The sequence below is a fragment of the Delphinapterus leucas genome, chromosome 9 (assembly GCF_059928025.1).
Source record: "Delphinapterus leucas isolate spDelLeu-1000000601 "Yukka" chromosome 9, BTC_Dleu_Yukka2, whole genome shotgun sequence".
NCBI lineage: Eukaryota > Metazoa > Chordata > Mammalia > Artiodactyla > Monodontidae > Delphinapterus > Delphinapterus leucas.
This window is the reverse complement of record NC_143137.1, coordinates 96,881,897-96,905,036: the sequence shown is the minus strand read 5'-3', so window position 1 is coordinate 96,905,036 and position 23,140 is coordinate 96,881,897. Positions and strand designations below refer to the sequence as shown.

At 49.6% G+C, this 23,140-nt stretch overlaps 1 protein-coding gene, 1 non-coding gene and 1 pseudogene across 9 annotated transcripts in view; 2 read left to right on the top strand and 1 right to left on the bottom strand.

Moving 5' to 3' along the window:
* The window catches only part of CCM2 (CCM2 scaffold protein), a 59,006-nt gene extending 47,699 nt beyond the window's left edge, over positions 1–11,307 (bottom strand). For 2 of the 7 annotated variants that reach the window (XM_022593134.3, XM_089917872.1), the window contains exon 1: positions 11,184–11,283. In XM_022593134.3, coding sequence (XP_022448842.1) covers positions 11,184–11,213 — 30 coding nt within the window. In that variant the 5' untranslated portion in view covers positions 11,214–11,283. Of the gene's footprint in view, positions 1–11,183 lie in introns of all 7 variants that reach the window. The other 5 variants (XM_022593137.3, XM_022593142.3, XM_089917875.1 and 2 more) reach the window with 5 other exon arrangements.
* On the top strand, positions 10,916–21,466 carry LOC111184528 (uncharacterized; annotated as a pseudogene). Its single transcript, XR_016394415.1, has 3 exons — positions 10,916–12,792; positions 20,172–20,395; positions 21,341–21,466. The product of XR_016394415.1 is annotated as an uncharacterized LOC111184528 (transcript).
* LOC115802683 (small nucleolar RNA SNORA9) lies at positions 18,966–19,098 on the top strand. Its single transcript, XR_004023209.1, has one exon. It is a non-coding gene; the product is annotated as a small nucleolar RNA SNORA9 (small nucleolar RNA).
* Positions 21,467–23,140: the final 1,674 nt, after the last annotated feature.

Sequence of the window (23,140 nt, the reverse complement as noted above, 5' to 3'; positions counted from 1 at the left end):
CACTAACAGAGAGGATGCCAATCCCTGATGGCCCCTTGGGATACAGAAGGCGCTTCTCCCGTAAGGACAGGAGCACCCGAGGTGGGAATGGGATGAGGGGGAGGAACGCTCACCGAAGGCAAAACGATGACAGCTCGAGCACAATTCGAACAAGTTCTCTCCCAACTGCATTCTCATAAGGTGAGACCCGCCCCAGAAACGCCCAACAGAAAGAACAGCTCCACTTAAAGGTAAAACCCATGCACTTCCATAAACAGGAGGCTGCACGTGGTCTGGCCCCAGAGGAAGCAAGGTCCACTACCTTACCCACACTACTGACTCAGGTAGAGCCTCGCCCACCAGACCGGTCCCAGGTCACGGATGGTAAAGCTTGCCTCACTTCTGAGGTGCATGACCCATGGAAGGCTGCAGCTGCCTGCATGACTGATCATGAGTGTCCCACAGTCCAACGCACTGGACACACTGACCAAGGGCCAAACATCCAGGTTCCCTGCTGCAGGACAGATGTGACAACCTATCCATGCGTCGAATCTTCATGGAGCCCGTGTAAGCGCCCACAAAGGAAGCGCTGCCATGGGCAAAGTCAACGAGCATCTCTACTAGAGCCTGACCCCCTGGTGATGGGCGACCAGAAGAGACTAGTGCAGCCAAGAGGACGGCCTTTGGAAACCTATCCGCATCCCTGGTGAGCACATCATCAGGAATGTGATGGAAGCAACACAGGAGATGCGTACACGGACGCCGAGCACCTGCTGAGCGTAAGGGATGGGCAGTGCACATGCAACTCCACCTCCATAGAGGCCACCACCTCAGCGCTAATTCTGCTAAGAAATGAGGGGGAATTCCCGGGCCAGTTTTGCAATTTTTCTTAAGTTTGAAATTATTACAAAATAAAAAGATTCTTAAAAACACACATCAGGGCTTCTCTGGTGGCGCAGCGGTTGAGAGTTCGCCTGCCGATGCAGCGGACACGGGTTCGTGCCCCGGTCCGAGAAGATCCCACATGCCGCAGAGCAGCTGGGCCCGTGAGTCATGGCCACTGAGCCTGCGCATCCGGAGCCTGTGCTCCGCAACAGGAGAGGCCACAACAGTGAGAAGCCCGCGTACCGCAAAACAAAAACAAAAACAAAAAAACCACACATCAAAATAATAAACATTTTACAAGGGTACACAAACAAAAGGACCTGCATCAAACAGGTAAGGATGGTTGCCAATGAAGGAGGGGCATGAAAGAGGAGTGAGGACTGGGGAATCAAAGAAAATGGATAAGTGAATAAATAAAACCAACAGAAAGCACCAGGACTTCCCTGGTGGCGCAGTGGCTTAAGAATCCGCCTGCCAATGCAGGGGACACGGGTTCGAGCCCTGGTCCGGGAAGATCCCACATGCCGCAGAGCAACTAAGCCTGTGCGCCACAACTACTGAGCCCACATGCCACAACTACTGAAGCCTGCATGCCTAGAGCCCATGCTCCGCGACAAGAGAAACCACGACAATGAGAAGCCTGCACACTGCAACGAAGAGTAGCCCCCACTCGCCACAACTAGAGAAAGCCCCGCAGCAACAAAGACCCAATGCAGCCAAAAAATAATTAATTAATTTTTTTAAAAAACCAACTTTTAAGTGCACTTTGGAAAATAAAATCCAAAATTATTAGCAAATGCAATTTTCATCTACTAGCCTGGCAAATATTCAACAGCTTGGAAATATGCCATGTGGGCAAAGATATTAAAAAACAAGCACTCTCATCATAAATTGCTGTTAAGAATAAAAACTAGGAACTTCCCTAGTGTCCCAGTGTCTAAGACTCCTCCACACTCCCAATGCAGGGGGCCTGGGTTCGATCCCTGGTCAGGGAACTAGATCCCACATGCCACAACTAAAGATCCTGCATGCCACAACTAAGACCCCAAGTAGCCAAATAAACAAACAAATACATTTTTTAAAAAAATGAAGAAGAAAAACTGGAACAATCACTATGGGAAACAATGTGTCAATATCTATAAAATTACAAATGTACATATGCTTTCCTGATAATTGCATTTTCAGGAATTAATCCTATAAGTACATTTACACACATGTGAAAGGTTGGTAGAAAGCTAATATCTGCATTTTTTTGTTAGAGCAAAATGACAACCTAAAAGTTCATAAACAGGCTACTGTTTAAATGAATTATATTAATCCACAGGAGAAAATGCCATTCAGCTCTAAAAAAGAATAAAGAATCTACATACTCATAATGAAAGAGCTCCAGAAAATACTGTCAAGAAAAAATAACACCAAAGAGGTTCCTATTTGCAAAAGAGAGGAGTAGATTGTATCAGAATAACTTTCTCACAAATCAGGGTTATGAACTCTAGGATCTAGAAGTAATAACACCCCAGTAGCAATAAGCACATCTACTGACCAGATCTTGGTTTCTAAATATCATTTCCACCGAGAGCAACCAGTGCTCCTTGGACAAATGTCAAGCTCAGGGCTGGACAAGAAAGTATCAGATGAACCTGGAGCATCTTGTGGCAAACGTAAGCAAGAACTCAGAGAGTACCGGGGGGCTTCCCTGGTGGCACAGCAGTTAAGAATCCGCCTGCCAGTGCAGGGGACACGGGTTCGAGACCTGGTCTGGGAAGATCCCACATGCTGCGGAGCAACTAAGCCCGTGCACCGCAACTACTGAGCCTGCACTCTAGAGCCCGCGAGCCACAACTACTGAGCCCACGTGCCACAACTACTGAGCCTGTGCTCTAGAGCCCGCAAGCCACAACTACTGAGCCCACGTGCCACAACTACTGAGCCTGCGCTCTAAAGCCCGCGAGCCACAACTACTGAGCCCACGTGCCAGAACTACTGAGCCTGCGCTCTAGAGCCCGCGAGCCACAACTACTGAACCCACGTGCCAGAACTACTGAGCCTGCGCTCTAGAGTCCGTAAGCCACAACTACTGAAGCCCGCAAGCCTAAAGCCCGTGCTCCGCAACAAGAGAAGCCACCGCAGTGAGAAGCCCACGCACCGGAACGAAGAGCAGCCCCCACTCAACACAACTAGAGAAAGCCCGCGCGCAGCAACAAAGACCCAACGCAGCCAAAAATAAATTTAAAAAATAAATAAATTTATCAAAAAAAAAATACATGAAGCCAAAATGAACTGAACTACAGGGAGAAACAAGCAAACCTAAAACAATAACTGGAGACTTTAACACCCCTCTTCTCAATAACTGACAGAATTAGCATACAAAAATTCAGTAGGAAACAGTTTGGCAGTGTTTTACAAAGTTAAATATATAGTTCCTATATAACTGGGCAATTCCATTAGTAGTTATTGTCCAAAAGAAATGATAACATATGTCCACACAATGGGTCATTCACAGATGTTCACAGCAGCTTTTCATTATAATACAAAACTAAAAAGAACCCTAATGTCCGACAAAAGGTGACGGATAAACAAACTGTGGTATATACATACCACAGACTAACACTCAGCAATAACATACACACAACATTATGGATGAATCTCAAAAACATTATGCTGAGTAGAGGTTCTTGCACACAAGTGTACTGTATGAATCCATTTGTATCAAGTTCTAGAGCAGATAAAACTAATTCGGACAATACTAATGTATATTGGAAATTAATCCAAACAGCAATAATCTATAGTGGAAATACAGAACAATGGTTGCCTGGGAAAGGGACTTCCTAAGAGGTAGGAAGGGAACTTTCTGATTGAGGATTACGGTCTATTTCTTGGCAGGGGTTTGGGTTACACAGGTGTATGCTTTTGCCAAAATTTAGCTAATGTACATTTAAGATGTGTCCATGTCACCATAAATTTTACAGAGAAAGAAAACTGTAAACAAATACTGAACTCTAGTTAATGATACGCATGCTGAAGTGTTTAGATCAAAGTGAACTGATGTCTGCAATTTACTTTGAAATGCATCAGAAAAATAAAATGGGTCGATGGACTGGTAGAAGGATGAAGAGATGGGTAGACACGAGATAAAACAAATATACCAAATGTTAATGGTAGAATCTAGGCAGTGGGTATATGGGTATTTGCCATAAAATTCTTCCAACTTTGGTGGATTCAAAACTTTTCATAATAAAATGCTTGGGGCGTGCGGGGCGGAGGAAGCGGTCTGTGGCTGTCGGCTCCTCTTCCGAGAAGGGGCACTGAAGATGCACATGTTTTATGTGGAGGCTTAGAACACAGCCTAAAATAGGTCTGACATTGGATGTACCTGCCTTCATCTACTATGCATATTTCAGAACATAAAATGTAAGAGCTATTTAGAGCAACACCTCTACCGGCAGTAATAAAACACTTAGACACAGTCAGACCCAAAACGCTTCCTGACATTGACAAGTAGGACAACATACCTGACACGTAGGTCTGTCCAAGGCCTTAGACTAATAAAACTGTATCCCCACCATGTAAACGGCAAGGGGAAAATGGAATATTCTAAACCACACCTGACTGTAGAGTTCATGGTAACAACACACAGGAAGCATATTAGAGATCTGGGGAAAAAACTGCATGTCATTTCAAACTATAGAATGAATAATAAAGATTCAAATAAATAAAAGTTTCTTCTTCTCAGAGTCACAAGTAACAACACAGGTGAGCCAGCATCTCCCACACCAGGTAACACAACAGGGTCAGAATGACCATTTTTCTCACTTTCCGAATTCAACTATTCTTTCCGCCTCCTGGGTTACAAGATACACACTGCAGTTCGCCATCCTAAGCCTTGAACAAAAGCCCAAATTCCAACTTCCTACTGCACTCATTAAAGAGGATTTCTTTTCATGGCACTGAACACATCTAATGCCTGTGATCAAATGCCCTAATTCTTAACGCAATCCAGCAGAAAACTGCTACTGTTCAGGCACACTTCGGAGGAAAACCTGTAACATTTTTGGCACCAGCACACAGCTAAGAAGAAATGTCCTTTTTATTTCTACTAAATCGACAAATCCAAATCAAAACTCTGTTGCAATTGCATAACCATTAACACTGAGTGTCACATTTGAAGAACGGCCACTGGCCTTGGACTGAGAGGGATAAGAGCGAGCAAACGGAGCAGTGAAAGTGCCCACAAAGAACACAGGGCAGGACAATGGCACGGAGGCTGGGCAAATGTGGCTCAGCCCAATCCCCTGCTACAGACCCTAGGTCACATGACCACAGTGAGTGTGCGGTTTGCGGCCCACACAGAGCACATGCAGGTGGTCCCGCCACTCTGAGTAGCTCGTCCACGTCTAAGGCGACAGTGGAGACCAGGTCCTCAGAACCTCCAGGCTAGAATGAGACCAGGTCCCACCGAACCAGTCCTAGCAGAGGACTGACTGCACTAGACTCTTGTCACATCAGCATGATGTCTAGGGTATGCTTCAAGATAACCCACTTAGTCTGCCTGAACAAAGCACCACAGACCTGGCAGCTTCAAGAACAGTTATTTATTGTCTCGCAGTCCCGGAGGCTGGGTGTCCGAGACCAAGGGTTCAGCAGGGCTGGTTTCTCCCGAGGCCGCTTCCTCAGTTTGGAAACAGCCATCTTCTCCCTGATCTCTACAACATCCCTCTACTGGATGCACATCCCCGGTGTCTCTTTGTCCAAATTTCCTCTTCTTATAAGGACATCAGTCATATGGGATTAGGGCCCACCCTAGTGACCTCACTTACCCTTTTTCTAAAAAAATTAATTAATTTATTTATTTTTGGCTGTGTTGGGTCTTCGCTGCTGCACGCAGGCTTTCTCTAGTTGCAGCGAGCGGGGGGCTACTCTTTGTTGCAGTGCACAGGCTTCTCATTGCAGTGGCTTCTCTTGTTGCGGAGCACGGGCTCTAGGCGCACGCGCTTCAGTAGTTGTGACACGCGGGCTCAGCAGCTGTGGCATGCGGGCTCAGTAGTTGTGGCTCGCAGGCTCAGTAGTTGTGGCGCACGGGCTTAGTTGCTCCACGGCATGTGGGATCTTCCCAGGCCAGGGCTCGAACCTGTGTCCCTTGCACTGGCAGGCGGATTCTTAACCACTGCGCCACCAGGGAAGCCCAACCTCACTTATCCTTAATCACCTCTTTAAACACCCTATCTCCAAATGCAGACGCATTCTGAGGTGCTGGGGGGGGTCAGGGCTTCAACATATGAGTTGGGGGCGCAGGGCACAGTTTAGCCCATAACACCTGGGGAGCAGGAGTGGATGAGGAAAAAGTGTACCTGAAACAACCTGCTCATGCATTGATGATATGTGACATTGTGGCATTTGAATCTGCATTAGAAGATTTTCTCTACACTTGTACTTGATGTCTTCATAACGTTTCCTTATTCACTCTTATCAAATCACACTTCCTAATACCCATCCTCATCTGTCCTCTGAGCTCCGCTTCAAGCTCTGTGGCCACAGACCTCATCTGTCTCCCCAGCATCTGAACCTGGCGCACAGTGACAATGAACGATTCTTAAAGCAATGAATGAAAACCTCCAATGGCTTCAGCTGCACCCGGGACCAAAACCAACCCTACACACAAACACCCTGGGCTCCAAGCCCTCCCAGCACTTCAGGGCCTCAGTCCCCACCTTGCCTGCTTCTGTACATCACATGCATGGTCTCCCGGGTGGAATTAGCTGATGCCTGCCTGTCTCTCCTGATATGAGGGCACTGGCCCTCTCTCATTCTCTAACATGGTGTGAGCAGCTTACTCTCCAAATAAAATGAGACGGCCTCAGCCCTTCTCACTGTACTGAGCATGTAATAGGCACCCAAATAAATAAATAGGATGATTTCACACCAATCAGCTAAATCTACAGTACTTAACTGCATCACACCACAGAGTGGTGATGAGGATGGAGCAGGTGGGTTATTATTGCTGACAGAAATGAAGAAATAAAAGACTAACAGTAACTGCAGTGACCAAACCTACTGGGTACAGAAGGCACTTGTCCTTGACCTCATAGGGCAGAACACTGACAGCCCTTCCCATTCCAGAGCAGCCCCCTATTGCAGTACTATTGGTCATAAAAATGTCTTCCTCTCAAACAATGCTCAGAGCAGAAATAGAAAAGTACTAGAAGATTCTGATGTGCTTTCTGAACCTAAATTATCATGATCAGTGGGTTATCAATCTGACTGAAGAAGACCAGGGAATTTACAGTTCCTAATGCAGAAAATTAATAAATACATGATACTATGTAAACGGTAATTCTCCAAACCAGAAGAGGAATGAGCCTCACGTTTGCCAGTTATTCTGGACTCATCTACCGACGGCCTGACGTCTGGTCTCCACCAGATACCCCCTGCAGTGGTCTTCCAGCCTCCTCACCCCAGGGTGCAACACTGCCATCGAAGAATCACTGTGACAACTATCCGAGAGGAAAGAAAACAAGGTAGAGAGGCCCAAATCCACTTTGTTAACCCATATTATGGCTGTGACACCTACAGAATCAATACAGTTATAAAAGCAATTTAGTAGGTCATGACCAGCATTTTAAAAAAAAACCAAAAAAAGAGAACAGAATAAAAAAAATCAGAGTGCCCTGCTTGTAGTAATAATTATTTCTTTAAACTTTCATTTCAGCGATACAAATACCTACACATATGCACACATACCTGTAGAGAAGGTATGGCTGCCTGAGGGCTGGTGTAGCTCAAACTCCCACTTCCTCACAGACACTAGCTAAGGGATGATTTGGCAAGTACGTGGGCTGATAACTGGGGACCCATAACCTAGAGGAATATTTTTCTCCCCACTTTTCTTATGGAAACTTCAAAAATTCACAAAAGTAAGCAGAATAACGAATAATGAATAACCACTGCCAAAGCATTCAGCTGTCTCCCCTCTTTTTTTTCTAGTCTGAGTAAAGCAAATCTCCGAAATCATATTGTTTCACCTATAAATACCCCAGTGTATATGTCTATCAGATCAGAACTTGACAAAACATTACAAATATTACACCCAACAAAATTAATAATAATGCCTCATTATCATTTACACCAAGTCCTACATTTCTAGGGTACTTTATAACCTTTGGTTTTTTTCATTTAAAGAATACAAATAAAACAGACCAATGTAAAACTATTTAACTTTGTTCAGGCTGAAATCATGGCTACCTGTGGTGCGACCTATGCCCCGACAGCAGCAGAAGCAGCAGAAACCGGGACCTGAACAAGGTTGAGGGCCAAGGGTGACTTCCCACAACTGTGTCTTCCCAAAGGCTGTGATCCGCATCTGAGTCAAGTGTTTTTATAAAAGTGCACATAATCCAACTCAAGTGTACACCTGAGCTTCCTACAAAAAGGAATTACATCCTAACAGAAGAGTATCAAAATGCATGGAACTTGGGTCTGCTCTGTAAGGAGGAAGTCTCATTCTCCAAACCCCCAAGTAGGAATGGTGGCCTGAAAGGTACCAGTCACTCTGGGGACGTTCAGGCAGGAGAGTGACCTCCATGGTCATTCCTACTCCCCAGGTCCCACGCCTCTGGCAGCTAGTGGGCTTCTCTGTCCACACGTCCACACCCCAGACCTCCCCATCTTCTCATCAGCTCCTCCCACACCCCATCACCCAGCACCTTCCACAGGACATTACTGGCTCCAGTCACCATCATCGTGTGTGCCAAGGTAGCCTGAGTAAGGACAGGGCTGTACCTGTGCACCTTATATGAAATCCACTCTGGTCTACTGGTTCTCTGGCAGCTCGATGAGTCCTGTCCTGAGGAAACAGGCCACGTTAGAACAAGCCTGAATAACTGCTTGACAGGACACCAAGACACGCATCTGAAGACCTGAAGAGCCTATCAATCCACATTTTTACAAGGCTTAAATCTGCACTTTTTGAGGAAGCTAACTTGGAAAGAGAATTTAAATGTCCAAATGGTACTTTCATAAAACTATTAAGTCATTACTCGCTGCTTCTGCTTGAATTTGTGTATAAGTTTTAAAATCGATAGCTCTAGTTAATTTACGATAATGAGAACAACTTAAGCATCAAATTGACTGAGTTGGAGGTGACCTCACATTGAATGGGGGAGCAGAGCAGGAAGGTTCTACTGGCTTGTGATTGGCTGAGAGCAAGAGGTAAAGTGTGCTAAGTCGTGGCCTGGATAGAAATCTGTGCCCCAGAGCTCTCTGCCTAGCCTGCCTGTAGGAAAATGAGATACGGCAGTGGCAGAGTACCCAGAAAACACAAACCTCCTGGCTTAGGCAACTGTGTAATAACGGGTTATCTCCTCTAATAGAGACAATGAAATGTATTAATCTTCTCTATGCCTGAATCTTTCCATTGCCCCCACTATAAAATTCTTGAGATTTACTGGTTCTATTCCAAAAGCTCAGGAATGTCTTACCACTTCTCTGTCTCTCTCAATATGCGGAATGTTCAAATGTTTCTTCCAGAGCTGGTTGAAAGTTCTGGGAAAAATTCATTCTCATCCTTCCCCTTCAGATAGGCTAGTACCCACATGAAGAGAATAACTCTCCTTAGCAGGCACCATTTGGACTGATTGTGGAAGATACCGTGTGGCCAGGATTGGTCCTCTGCTAGGACTGAGCCAGCTTATCTACAGAATGCTGGCAGCCATGAGCACTGGTGACAGGCCTTCTCCTATAAGGGCCCTGGCCCACCTGCCTATCTGTGACAGGAAAGGATGCAACTGACTACATTTCTTGTGAAGGCATCTACCAGCTTTGGTAGAAACACTAAATAAACTCAGCTTTCCTCCTTTTTGGTGGGCAGCATCCCTCTGTGGTCTAATGCTTGCAGGCTGAATCACTTTCTTGGGCTGTTTTCCAGACTTAAACCATCTTTGTAGGTAACTGCAACTGATACTGCACTTAAATTACACATGTGTATTAATAACCTAACAAAACAATGAATAAAGAAAGTGAGAGGAGAAGCACTGCACAATTCCCCGAAGACCACCTGGCTACACTTCATTTCAAATATTTTTTTAAAATGGGACACCTTGTGATGCTTAATCGTCAACTGAAGGACACAGCTGGCTCTGAAGAGCAGAAGATCAGAGGATTTATCAAGGTCTGTTTTAAACTTGCACATAAAAGTGCACACACATTTATTAAAACGAAAATAACAGGTAAGACACTTCGATTATAAAGCCTGTATTTGAAAAAGATACATTTCATTGAAATCCATTTTACATTTTAACGATAGCTTATCTCACATGGTTATTTGTCTCCTTAAAATGTTGAGTTTCTTTATCAATTACTCTAGCTTGTAATTAAAGCCACATTTTAAAAATTACAAAGACTAAGGAGCCTCTTGAACTGTGTCCTAAATCCAACTGCCAAATGTAACGTCACTGAAATCACTCAGCTGGTATTAGGTAGAGCAAAACTCAGCCCGCGCCGGCCGGACCGGACCGTGAACGGGCTGTACCATGAAGAAGTTTTTGCTTTTACTTGGTACCCCAATACTGAAGTCAACTAAGCAGCAAATGTTTCTACATTAACCTTACACCCCATTTTCTCAAGATGCTAACCCTGGAAAACTTTCTGGCCCATAACGGGGTCCAGCTCCTCTGCAGCCCCTAGTCACTGACCCGCGGGGAAGGCCATGTGCAGAGCCTGGGTTTGGGGGAGAGTCACTGACCGGAAGGGGCGGAAAGGCGTGGCTCCTTCCTCCCCCGCGCACCCGGCCGGCAAAGGACCACCTAACCCCATTGTCCAGGGGCTCGCCTCCTACTCCATCGCGCGGAGACCGACTCCCGCGACCCTGTCCCGGGCCTGACCGTGCGCCGTCCACCCGGGGTCCCCGGCCTGCCCGCCACGCTCACCTCCAACAGTGTGCGCCCCCGGGCCTCCCCACGCCGGACTTCCAACCTGGGGCCTCCCCACGCCGGACTCCCACCTCGGAACTCCCCTTGCCGGGCCTCCCTACGCCGGACTCCCGCCCGGGACCTCTCCAGGCTGGAGTCCCACCAGACTCCTGTCCCGGACCTCCCCACGCCTAGCCTCCCCACGCCGAACCTCCCAAATCAGAACTCCCCTCCACGGACCTCCCCAAGCCAGACTTTCCCACGCCCCGCACTGGCAGACCGACGGGCGGCCCCGAGGGACCCTCCCGTGTTCCCCTCGTCCCCCGAACCCCAGCCCCTCCGCCTTCCGCCTGCCTCGGTCTGGGGTCCAGCCCGCCCCCCACCCGGCCTTCGGGAGGACGCGCCCCGCAGGCTCACCTTCTTGCCCTTCTTGCCCTCTTCCTCCATGTCGCCGCGAGCGGCCCCCGCGGCCCGGCCCGCCCCGGGAGCCCCGCGCCGCCCGCTGCCGCTACATGCTCGCCCGGGCCCCGCGGCTGCTGCAGCTCCTGCGCCGCTTGCCTGGCCGCAGTCTCCGCCCGCGGCCGCCAGGGGCCGTCCGCGCCCTGCACCCCGCACCCCGCACCCCGCACTTCCGGGCCGAGGGCGCGGCCCCGCCCCCGCGAGCACGCCCCTCCCCGCGTGCGCACGCCCCTTCGGCCCACACGCCCCGCCCCCAACCCTTGTGAGCGGCCGAGAACGCGCCTGCCCTCCCCACCCCTTCAGGGCCGCGGGAGCGCGCCTATCGCGCCCCTATCCCGCCGCACTTCCCTCAGGGAGGGCCCGAGCGCGCCTGCCCCGCCTTCAGCCCACCCTCCCGGCCCCTCAGGGCCAAGGGAGCTGCTCCAGCTTTTCAATTCTGCCGCCATCTTTACGGCAGCCAACTTCCCAGCCTGCCTGGCGCTCAGGGAGAGGGAGCTCAGGCCAACAGGAAGCAGAGGACGGGGCCGGTGGGAGGGGTGGAACCTGTGGGGAAGGGGAGGAGGGGAAGAGGGTGGGGTGTGGGGCTATAGGAGGGGGCCTGTGGGAGGGGAAGGCGGGGCTGACAAAAGGGGCGGGGCCGCGGATGGGAGTGGCCGGCGAGAATAGAAGGGCGTGGCCTGCGGGAAACCGAAGGCGGGGCCTTCTAGAGGAGCCGGGCCTTGGGGAAGGGGCGTAGGACCCGCTCCCTTTTCTTTTCTCGTTTTGCCTTCCATTCCTGCGGCCACAGTGAAGCTTTTTTCTAAGACTTCGTCTGTTCCAATGTCAGACTTCCTTAGGCAAACCCGTCAGGAAAGTTTAAATACAACAGCGAGCCCGTCCGGACCCTATCAGAATAAAAGGTGGAACCTTAACAGTCAGAAATAACTGCCACCTTTTACAGATGAGGTCCCAATGGGTTGGTTTGCCCAAAAGCACACTGCAAACTGGAGTCAGCAGCAGCAGTCCCACTATTTTGCCACTAGACTAAGCTGGCAGTAAGAACCTTGCAGCACAGCTAGAATGTAAACTGACACCAAACCAGTATTTGTCTCAATTGATTTTTTTTTTAAGAGTACTGTCTCCTGTGCCAGTGGTCAATATATTGTCTCTCAGCTCCACATTCACTCTCATTTCTCTTCTCGGGATGGAGCTGGGCCCTTTGAGCATTCCTGCTTTGCCAGGTGGCCCAGTGTGAAGCTTTGCCAGGAGAAACGGCTGGGAGGCAGTGCAGGAGGAGGGGGTTTTGCCACCTGGTTCCAGTGAGCTTTCTCGGCAGGCACCTGCAGAAAGAGGCCTCTGAAGCGCCTACCTCCCTACATCAAGGGTAGCTTCTCCAGCTCTGGGTTCTCCGAAGCACCTGGCTCTGCAGTGAGGGGCTGCCAGCAGTACCCAGTACCCAGCAGCTGGCATATCCCTCCAGCACCCACGTTGGGAAGTTTTATATCCGAGTGGTCAGCAAGACACCTGCATGAACAGTTTTCCAGAGGGTGGACTTCAGCCAGTTCTGCCAGCACTTCTCTGCCATTCGGTGAGCTAAAGCTATTCTCTCTCCAACAAAGTCTGGCCCTCAGCCCTGGGAGGAGGGGGAGGGGGTCTTCCCTAGACAGCCCTCAGAACAGTAGCTGCTCCTTATACCTACTGTTTGTTTTTATTTTATTTATTTATTTATTTAGGCTACATCGGGCCTTCATTGCTGCGCGTGGGCTTTCCCTAGTTGCGGTGCTTGGGCTTCTCATTGTGATGGCTTCTCTTATTGCGGAGCATGGGCTCTAGGCACATGGGCTTCAGTAGTTGTGGTGTGCGGGCTTAGTTGCTCCACGGCATGTGGGACCTCCCCGGAACAGGGATCGAACCCGTGTCCCCTGAATTGGCAGGCGGATTCTTAACCACTGCACCACCAGGGAAGTCCCGTCCTACATTTTAAATCAATTCTTACAATATCTACCTGGAGAGAGCAAAACATCTCAGGGCTCAGTCCCATAAGACTGCCCTGCCCCCCACTTCAGATGACAATTGAAAGTCCAGGTTGTTACCTGTGCTTCTGACCAGCTATAAATTGGAGGTTCCCAGGACCCCCTGCTTGGGTGCAATTAATATGCTAGAATGAATCACAGAACTCAGGAAAACACTTTACTTACCGTTTACCAGTTTATTATAAAAGGATATGATAAAGATACAGATAAACATACAAATAAAAGAGATGCTAAAGGGTTTCCCTGGTGGTGCAGTGGTTGAGAGTCCGCCTGACGATGCAGGGGACGCGGGTTCGTGCCCCGGTCCGGGAAGATCCCACATGCCGCGGAGCGGCTGGGCCCGTGAGCCATGGCCGCTGAGCCTGCACGTCCGGAGCCTGTGCTCCGCAAAGGGAGAGGCCACAACAGTGAGAGGCCCGCGTACCGCAAAAGAAAAAAAAAAAAAAGATGCTTAGGGTAAGGTATGTGGGAAGGGGTATAGAGCTGTCTTCTGAACACACCATTCTCCCAGCCACCCCCCACGTGATCGGCAACCTAGAAGATCTCCGAACCCCATACTACTGGAATTTTATGGAGACTTCATCATATAGGCATGATCAATTATTAACTCTATTTTGTCTCTGGAGGATGGGGAGGTGGGGCTGAAAATTTCAAGCTCCTAATCATGGTCTTTCTGGTGACCAGCTCCCATCCAGTAACCATCCAGGAGCCCACCCAGAGTTGCCTCATTAGAACAAAGACATTCCTTTCACCCAGGAAATTTCAAGCGATGTGGGAGCTCTGTGCTAGGAACCCGGGGTAGAGACTAATATATGTATTCCCTATTTTTTCACAACCTGATCCCAGGCTGACCCTCCTCAGGCTGCTCCTACCCATTAGAATGCCTTTGCCTCATTTCCACACACACAAGTCCAGGCTTCAAGTAAAATTTTGCCTACTAATAATCAGATGGTGATAATTTTGGAAATGAAGGAGGACCAACTAAATGAGAACAGGCAAAGGCTATTTGTTCAGAGCTGGCTATAGTGAAGGAGTCAGCCACCATCACGTGCATCTGGCAGAGACCCAAAGGCAGGCAGAGGAGTGGGAGAGCTTCCTAGTGAAAAAGTCGGGGGTGTGGCCTGGGGAGGCTGGAGGTGGGCTACCTAGAAGTGGGTTATCCATGCGATTGATTGGAGGACTGTGTAGGGCTTTCTCTGGTTGGTCCTAATTTAGAAGTGGAAACAAAAATTAGGGAAGCTGTAAATTTATTGACCAAGTTCTGGCCATTTGGCTTGCTTGGAGGTTATCATTTGCTTTCCTGGATTGTCACTAGAGATAGCAGTCTGACTCCCCCCAAGTCTGACTTAACAACAGCCAGCTTCCTGGGCGGGCTACTGTAGAGAAGGGGTTGGTTCCCTGGGCTGGTTGCTGCGGTTTGTGGGTCAGAATGCTATTTCTATAAATGGTCGGACCATTGTCTGTGTAGTCAGTCTCTCGTAACAGACATAAGGCTAGCTGCAGTGTTAATTGAGAACAATATTTCTGCCAAGGTCACACCTCGGCTGTAAAGTGTCCCAACAACCTCCTTCTTTTTCGTGATTACTGCTTTCTTACCACTTACTTCCCTAGCCTGCTCTGTGGCCCCATCCCATGAACAAAAATGACTGGGACCCAGTTATTGAACGCCTGCACTTCATGAAAGCCGCAATCTAGAGCTGATCCTCACTTCCCCTCTCCTCTCCTCAGAATTATTCAGTGCAATCCCAAACCCTACAATACCCCTTTTCTACTCTTGTAACGAGAGGCAGCCCAGAATTCCCTGGGATTCTCCCTTGTTGCAGGAGATTAATAAAACAAACTTCCTTGGACACCTGGTTTGTCCCTGGTGGACTTACCTGTTAGATTTTATCACCCAGCTCAAGTATCACCTCTTCCACTAAATCTTTGGATGAAATTTTTTCCTCCCCACCTCCCAAAGCACTTTATTCATATGTCTCTGATGTTAACCATGTTAGGACATTCCTGTACTAGATCGTTAAGTTCCTGTAAAGATAGGGACTGTGTGGGATTCCTCGTTGTATCTGAGAGTTCTAATGAAAGGAATGATGTGCACCAGGCCAGACTAAGATGGAAAGGCACTGACATCACCTGGAGACACCTTTGTACAGATGCTTCCTAGCTAGAGTTTTCGAAAAATCCCTGAACAACTGAAAATTTACCCTCAGTTGACCTGTTCAAAGACAGTTTCCTGGACTCACATCTTTACAAGATTCCAGCTCTTTATTTTTTTTAAGTGAATCTTTTCACTGTTTCCAAGGCTGACTGCAGCTTTTTCCTTTTTGTCCCTCTCACCCATCGAGAACTAAATAGCTAGCAAATAACTACCTAGATGTCTCTGAGTTGTTCTTCGACATATGCCATGCAATACTTCATACCATGCTGTGCATGTGACAAATCCAGTATTGACTTAATTAGTGAAGAAAAGAATTTCTTTAGAGTTGATTCAAGTGAATTCTCAATGCATTTATAATATCCAGTTTCCAGGCCTGTAAATGATAAAGGACCAAACCAACGCTAAATCATAATGACCCCTTGGAAGTAGAGCCACCCTGTGTGCCTCCGGTGAAAGAAACCTTGTAAGCCCTACTTTGATACCTCATTGCTTATTACCTTCTGTTTTTTTAAAATTTATTTATGGCTGCGTTGGGTCTTTGTTGCTGCGTGCAGGCTTTCTCTAGTTGCAGCGATCAGGGGCTCCTCTTCATTGTGGTGCATGGGCTTCTCACTGCGGTGGCTTCTCTTGTTGCGGAGCTCTAGCTGCACGGGCTTCAGTAGTTGTGGCACGTGGGCTCAGTAGTTGTGGCTTGCAGGCTCAGTAGTTGTGGTGCACGGGCTTAGTTGCTCCGTAGCATGTGGGATCTTCCTGGAGCAGGGATCGAACTCGTGTCCCCTGTATTGGCAGGCGGATTCTCAACCGCTGAGCCACTGGGGAAGCTCCTATTGCTTTCTGTGTATTCTTTCAGAGCCAAATCTCTGCTTTTCTTTCCAGGCATAATCCCAATTGGCTTGGAAGAATAATGGAGTTACTCTTTGGAGATGTGGTTTTAGAAAAAGTTCTTTTCAATATTCTGATAAGTACTTAAGAAATTGCTGACAGGTCTGTCTCTCTTTGTGCCAGTCTCATGCAGCCTCCTAGTATAAGGCAATTGAGCTTTAAGCTTTTTTTTTTTTTGCGGTACGCGGGCCTCTCACTGTTGTGGCCCTTCCCATTGCGGAGCACAGGCTCCGGACTCGCAGGCTCAGCGGCCATGGCTCACGGGCGCAGCCGCTCCGTGTCATGTGGGATCTTCCCAGACCGGGGCACGAACCCGTGTCCCCTGCATTGGCAGGCGGACTCTCAACCACTGCGCCACCGGGGAAGCCCAGGCAATTGAGCTTTGATTATGTGGTTTTTAATGTTTTGGCATCCTTTTTTATTACTTGGACAAAAGTTTCCATGGAACATCTTCCCCTTTCTAAGGAATTTTGTTGGTTATCATCTCAGAAAAAAGCTGTCCTCTTTTAGTCCTTGGCAAGCCCACCTTTTTTGGTCACACATAGACACCCACACTGTCACCCATGTTCTGACCCTCCATAACCAGTTACCTTCCTGGTTCTCTCGATTACATCATGGCAGAGTGACAGAATGGACAGAGCAGTGATCTGAGATAAAACAAGCCCTAGCCGTCTATGAGACCTTGAGCAAGCCACTTAACCTCTTTGGGTGAATGTTAGTCTCCATGTGAGCAATCTGTTCCCACCCTATCTGTCTCATGACATTTAACAAAATAATGGGATTTGTATACTATAAACTGCTTGAATGTATTTACTAGGTGCTATACATAAAATATGAGTTTCAAGTATTACTCAGCTTTTCTTTACAGAACCAAGTTCTTGCTTTCGTAGCCTTATATTCAAGACCTTTGAATATGTACTTCTCATCCATTGCTCCACATGGAGAAGACTCTACAATCCTGTTAATGCTTAGCTGTATTTCCAACAAGCCACGCCCTTTCCAGTCTAAGTACCTTCCAATGCGCTTTCCTCTGCCTGCGTGGAAGAAATATATTTAAACCCCAAATTTCCTCGCAACCCAGAGAACCTCTCCACAAAGACAGAATGTGATGCGCATCACAGTTAAAAGGGACGCAAACACAGAAAGAAACTCCACTCTTCCGTATAGTTAAGGGCAATTTGGAGTCAGGTGACAAGTGGGCCCTTAGCCTCCCAGGACACTGGGAGATCAGAGTTTCTCCCCCTTGACAATAACATTTCAGAAAGAGTGTTCCCAGGCCCTTGGGAAACAATCCTGAGTCGTGAGACTAGCCGTGGGCATATTTAGCCATTAGGGATTGACATTCCTTTGAAAAGGGCAGAGAATTCAGTTCTAAAAGCAAAGGGGGCGTCTTCCCCTATTCTGAGCAGGGACCAAGCGTCCAGCTTCTCACTTGTGCGACGTTCCGCCTGCACCAGCCTGCCGCGCCCAGCTCCCCGCTGGCTGCCGTCCTCCTGTTCCTTTACGAGGCCCGCTTCCCCACCTTCCTGGGTCCCCCAGTTCCTCCCGGGGGTAACAGGAACGCGGCGCGCCCCGCCTCCACCGGTTTACTAGACTTCCGCTCTCGGCCTCACAAGGGACTACCAAGGGGCGCAGCTAACGCGCGCCCAGCCTCGCCCTGGCGCCCCTCGTGACGTCATCTCCCAGGGCCGCGCGGGTCACGTGACGCCACGTGCGTCTGCCAGCGGGCGGCGGGAGCGTGCGCGGCTGCACCCATGGGTGGCAGTTGGGGTGAGGCTGCTCCTGGGGGCCGTGGCCATCCAGTGCCATCAAGGGTCCCAGGCGGTGTCTGCCGTCTACTGAGGCCAGGTGAGGGTCGTAGGGCGTGCGGGCCTTGCTGGGGTGCGAGGTGCGGGGCGCCGGACCCAGTTGGAGCGGGCGCGCCGTCTCCAAGTTATTCCGCGCTTGGCTCCGTCGGTCCGGTGATCGTTGCGGGTGCTCGGCCTGGGCCGTTCCGCCCTGCGGTTGGAGGGGAAACGCGAGGGTGGTTCTAACCGAGCTTCTGAGGATCCCGTTCGGAGTACACATGCGGCCTTGGCAGGCAGCGCCAGGAGGAATGGGCTCGTGGGTATAGCCTCCCAAGGGGCGAGAACTAGGAAGGCGACACGAGACCTTGCTTGAGCTGACCCCGTGCCCCCTCCAGGTGGACGGCCCTCGACTGCTCCGCAGCAGATGGTCTGTAAGATGGCCTGGTAAGTGACGCTGCTCCGGCCCCAGCTCCCCATTCCCGGAACTAGGCCCGCAGTTCTTCTCCACCATTATTTCATGGGGTAAAATGAGGATAGAGTCAACTTTTGTGTCATGGTCTACAGTTCTGCGAAGACTGTGGAAGAAAAGGCGATTTTGTGTAATGAGGTGGCGATAAGGATATTTACAGGGTCGTAAGGAATGAAGTTACAGTTAACTCCTGTCCTTTCAACTGCTTGACAAAGCTGCCTCTCCCAAGGCTCCTTCCCTTACTCCCTGAGCCAGAAGGGATTGCTGTCCGGAGTCCTTCCCTTCCTACTATTGGTCAGTTATCTGTGTCCAGTGGGTAAACCCAAGTAGGCCTAATTCAACCCGTGATCTCTTGTCCCAGTTTCTGGTCCCGGCTGGTGCTCAGTAGGAGTACGGCTGTCTGTCCAGAGCTTTAGGGGCTGGAAGGAATGTGGGCTGCAAGCCTCCAGCGTGCTTGGGTCTGCAGTGACCCTGTGCATTCCTACAGTGCTTGCAAGAAAAATTTTGAAATGGTTTGAGGCCTTGCCCTGCTCCATCCAGAGCAAGGTTATAGAAATTTCAGACAGTTGCCTGCTGCCTTCCCTATCTGGTGTGCTGGGCAGCATACAGACCTGTACTGTCTGATATGGTGACCACTTGACACATATGGTTAAATTTAAAACTCAGTTTTTCATTCCCCCTACCTACATTTTTAGATGCTCAGTAGCCACATTTGGCAAGCGGCTACTCTATTGCACCGGGCAGATTAGAGAATGTTGATGTTTTTGCCAAAGTCGTTTTGGATTTCGGGTGTTTGCTCTGTTCCAGGCTTGTGGTCAGTTTTATTGTATTATTTTATTATATCCTTCAAACAGAAGCCTTACAGAAGTTGAAAGTGAAGCTCAGAGAGAGTGGTAAAGGTGAAGTTAGACCCGCAGCAGGGAATAAAGAGTAGAAAGGAATGATAGGGATGGGCCCTGCCCTTTGGGACATTACCATTTGCGGGTAAACCAAAGAGAAGCAAAGGCTAAATTCTGCAGTGGTGGAATGGAGGGAGGGAGGGAGGAATGGAATCCAGAAGCGGGTAGGAAGTTTCGGTTCTAGGGAAATGCCATTGGGCCTTGCCTTGGGGCGAGGTCTGTTGGGTACAGGCACGGATATGGCCAGCATGGTCATAGCAGGGCAGCACAGCTCCTATGCTCCTGCATGGCGGGGGTCACACCACACCTTCTCCCTTGAAGGTCAAGGCTTCTAGCAGATTCGGATCTCTCTCTTCAGTCCAGGTGCAAATGCTGAACACACCAGTCTCCTGGGGCTGCCGTCGGGACACTTGTCGGTGAGCCTCATGGTTCTGCAGTCCTAGGAGCGAGGCACTGGCTGCCCTTTGACTTTCTTTTCAAAGATGTTCAAATAGACAGCCTGGGTATGTACGAGCTAGTACTTCCAGAGCAGAGAGCAGGCCTGCCCACTGTCGACTGTAAAAGATTTGGCTTTCCTGTGCTCAGGGTGCCTTTTCTGTGGTGCAGCGCACTGCATTGTGAGTGCCTTCTGGCCCCCCTTGTGTCACCCGAAGGGAAATGGGGCTGGTGGAGAACGCTGGTGCTCTGCCTACCTACTGCTGTGGTGAATAATCAACTGTCTTTGCTTTGTGTCTCCTACCAGCTTCCATGTAACTGATGGGCTACCTTGTCACGTGCCATTGCTGGGGGGGGGGTATGTCAGACCCTTCACAGTTCCTGAAAGCACAGCCTCCCAACCCCCAACAGACTCTGCCCTGTGTTCCTGCTCCAGCTTCAGCAGCAGAAATCCCAGGATGTGAGAGCTAGAAGACACCTGAGAGATGATCCCTTCCAAGGATGACAGGTTCTTCTGGGGACTCTGCAGTGGTAAGTGTGCAGGGTCTGGCCTAGCAAATCACTTCACTTCCATTTTATATGTTAATTTTCCATAAGTCCCCTTGTCAAGAGGTTCAAAGCCATCCATTTATTCTTACCTTCCCATATTTTAAGTCGGGTGATTGAGTCTCAGATGAATTGTCTTTAAGCTGCCGAGACTGCTTTGTGGAGATAGTTGTCTACTATCTAGACTCGTGGAGGTCTGATTCTTTGGCATGGCATTTTGATTGCCTTTGTGGTTTTGGATTCAACCTGCAGCCTTTTCCCCAAGAATCTCCTAGGTCAGTGGTGTGTCAGCCTGGAAAGGGTGGGCTGCTACTAAGTCTCTGTCACAGAGGCCTCTTGGCACATGGTGGAGTCAGGAGTGGGAACTCAGGTTCACTTCTGTTTATTGCCACTCAGTAGCAGTTGGCAATTACAACAATCCCTGGCTATATCCTCACATCACTTTATTTTAACAGCAGGCCTCCAAGTTGTTTCCTTGTTTTTTTTTGTTTTTTTTGCGGTACGCGGGCCTTTCACTGCTGTGGTCTCTCCCGTTGCGGAGCACAGACTCCGGACGCGCAGGCTCAGCGGCCATGGCTCACGGGCCCAGCCGCTCCACGGCGTGTGGGATCTTCCCGGACCGGGGCATGAACCCGTGTCCCCTGCATCGGCAGGCGGACTCTCAACCACTGCGCCACCAGGGAAACCCCTGTTTCCTTGTTTTTTATAGAAGAGGAAGTGGGAACTGAGGTGGTGACCTGCCCACACTGACATACCTGGTGAAGGTGCAGCAGAATTTGAACCCAGGCCTTTGCACCACAGTTCTCTGAGCAGGTTCAAATCCTCACTTGCTCCCTTCCAGGAGTCAGGAATTTCTGGTTCTTGGCCCAGCTGAGGTGTGGGTGGCTCAGGGCCAGGTATGCATGTCTGACTGACCTTCTCTGCCCCCAGGTTTCGGTGCCGTGTTGTCTGCTTCCAGAACAAGGATCTTCACTGTACATCAGGACCCAGGCCCCTCTGACATCTCCTGAATGAGAAACAAGGGATTTAATAAAACGGTGTAAAATTTGTAGTTCAGTCCAGCCTCTGTTTCTGTTAGGTACAAAGAGGAGGAGGGCCCTCCCCTCCTTGAAGAAGTTTCAGCGAAGTTTGAGGGGGCCCCTGGGGTGTCTCCCACTCTCATTGCTTTTGAGACTGCAGAGTGGGTGGCAGGGCGCCACTCCGGAGTAGCTTCCACTGGCTTGATGGCGTTCTCTGTCTTTTGTCCTCTTCACCAGCGTGGGTCAGACTCGGCTACACACCAAAGTGTTGAGCCCACAGCGTGCGGATTGACACTTTAGGGTGAGTGACGCACCCTCATGATCTACTTCATTTGATAAGTAACTTCACAGTGGAGGCCCATTTAGCCCAACGTTGTGACCTTTTCAAGGAGTGTCAGCAGGTTAGGCCAAGGCCGACTGAGCTAGGAAAGATTCAGTGAGCCACGTTTACATTCAGTTTGTTAGTGATGTTGTGAATGGAAAAGTAACCAAAGGTCCCTCCACCGCAAGTCACTGCAGCTACACCCTGAGGGGGCAGGGGCATAAAGCCTCACAGCTCGGAGCCGGCTACCAGGGGAACCGCTTCTGACAGCCTCCCGAGCAGATGAGGAAGAGTGAGAGGTGGCGGCTCCTCCTGAGCGCCGTCAGAGGATGAGCTGTGTGGCCTCTGGGTACATGCCGCTCCAGGGCACCTTGGCAGGGCCCTTCCCTGCAACTAACCCAACAGTATGTATGCTCTGAGATGAGGTGGAAGTAAAAGCAAATCCTAAAGTGGATACAGTTGTGTAGGGGAACTGAGAAACAAAGGGACTGGGCACCTGCTACGGAGGGCAATGGCACCAGCAAGGGGAGCCAGAGTGAGGGGCCATCGAAGGGACTGGACAGAGGGCGGCATCTTGAAATCGACCTAGGTCGGAAAATGCGGGTGAAACTGCTGCCCTCAGCCCCCAGGGCCGTCTCCCTGCTGTCCTTCCATCCTCACTTGACCACCTGTTTGTTCCACCTGTCACTGTGCCCCAACTTGTCAGACCCTACCCCGGGGAAACTGCATATAGGGCCACCATTTGTCCTGCCTGAGACCAGTGGACCCAGAGGTCCAGCCAGACCCAGGACGGGGAAGGATTTCTGGTGAGCTGTCATTGGCCTCAGATAAATGAGGGTGGCAAATCTTTTGTGCAAGCTGTCAGTGGAGCGCACAGTCCTGATTGCAGTTAAGTGCAGGGCCACAGCAGCAGGGTCTAAAGCTGGGACTGGTTAACCCACGGGCCAACCCCCAACCTAAGAATAGTCTTGACATCTTTACATGGAAAAAAAAAAACCTAAAGAAAACTATTTTGTGACATGAACATTTTTTTTTAAGCTTTTTTTTTTTTTTTTGGCTTTGGCTGTGTTGGGTTTTTGCATTGCTGCATGCAGGCTTTCTCTCTAGTTGTGGCGAGTGGGGACTTCTCTTCGTTGTGGTGCGCGGGCTTCTCACTGCGGTGGTTTCTCGTTGCGGAGCACAGTTTCTAGGCTTATGAGCTTCAGTAGTTGTGGCTCGCAGGCTCAGTAGTTGTGGTGCACAGGCTTAGTTGCTTCGTCACATGTGGGATCTTCCCGGACCAGGGCTGGAACCCATGTTCCCTGCAGGCAGATTCTTAACCACTGCGCCACCAGGGAAGTCCCATGACGTGAAAATTTTATTGAGTTCAGGTTTCAATGTCTCAAGTTT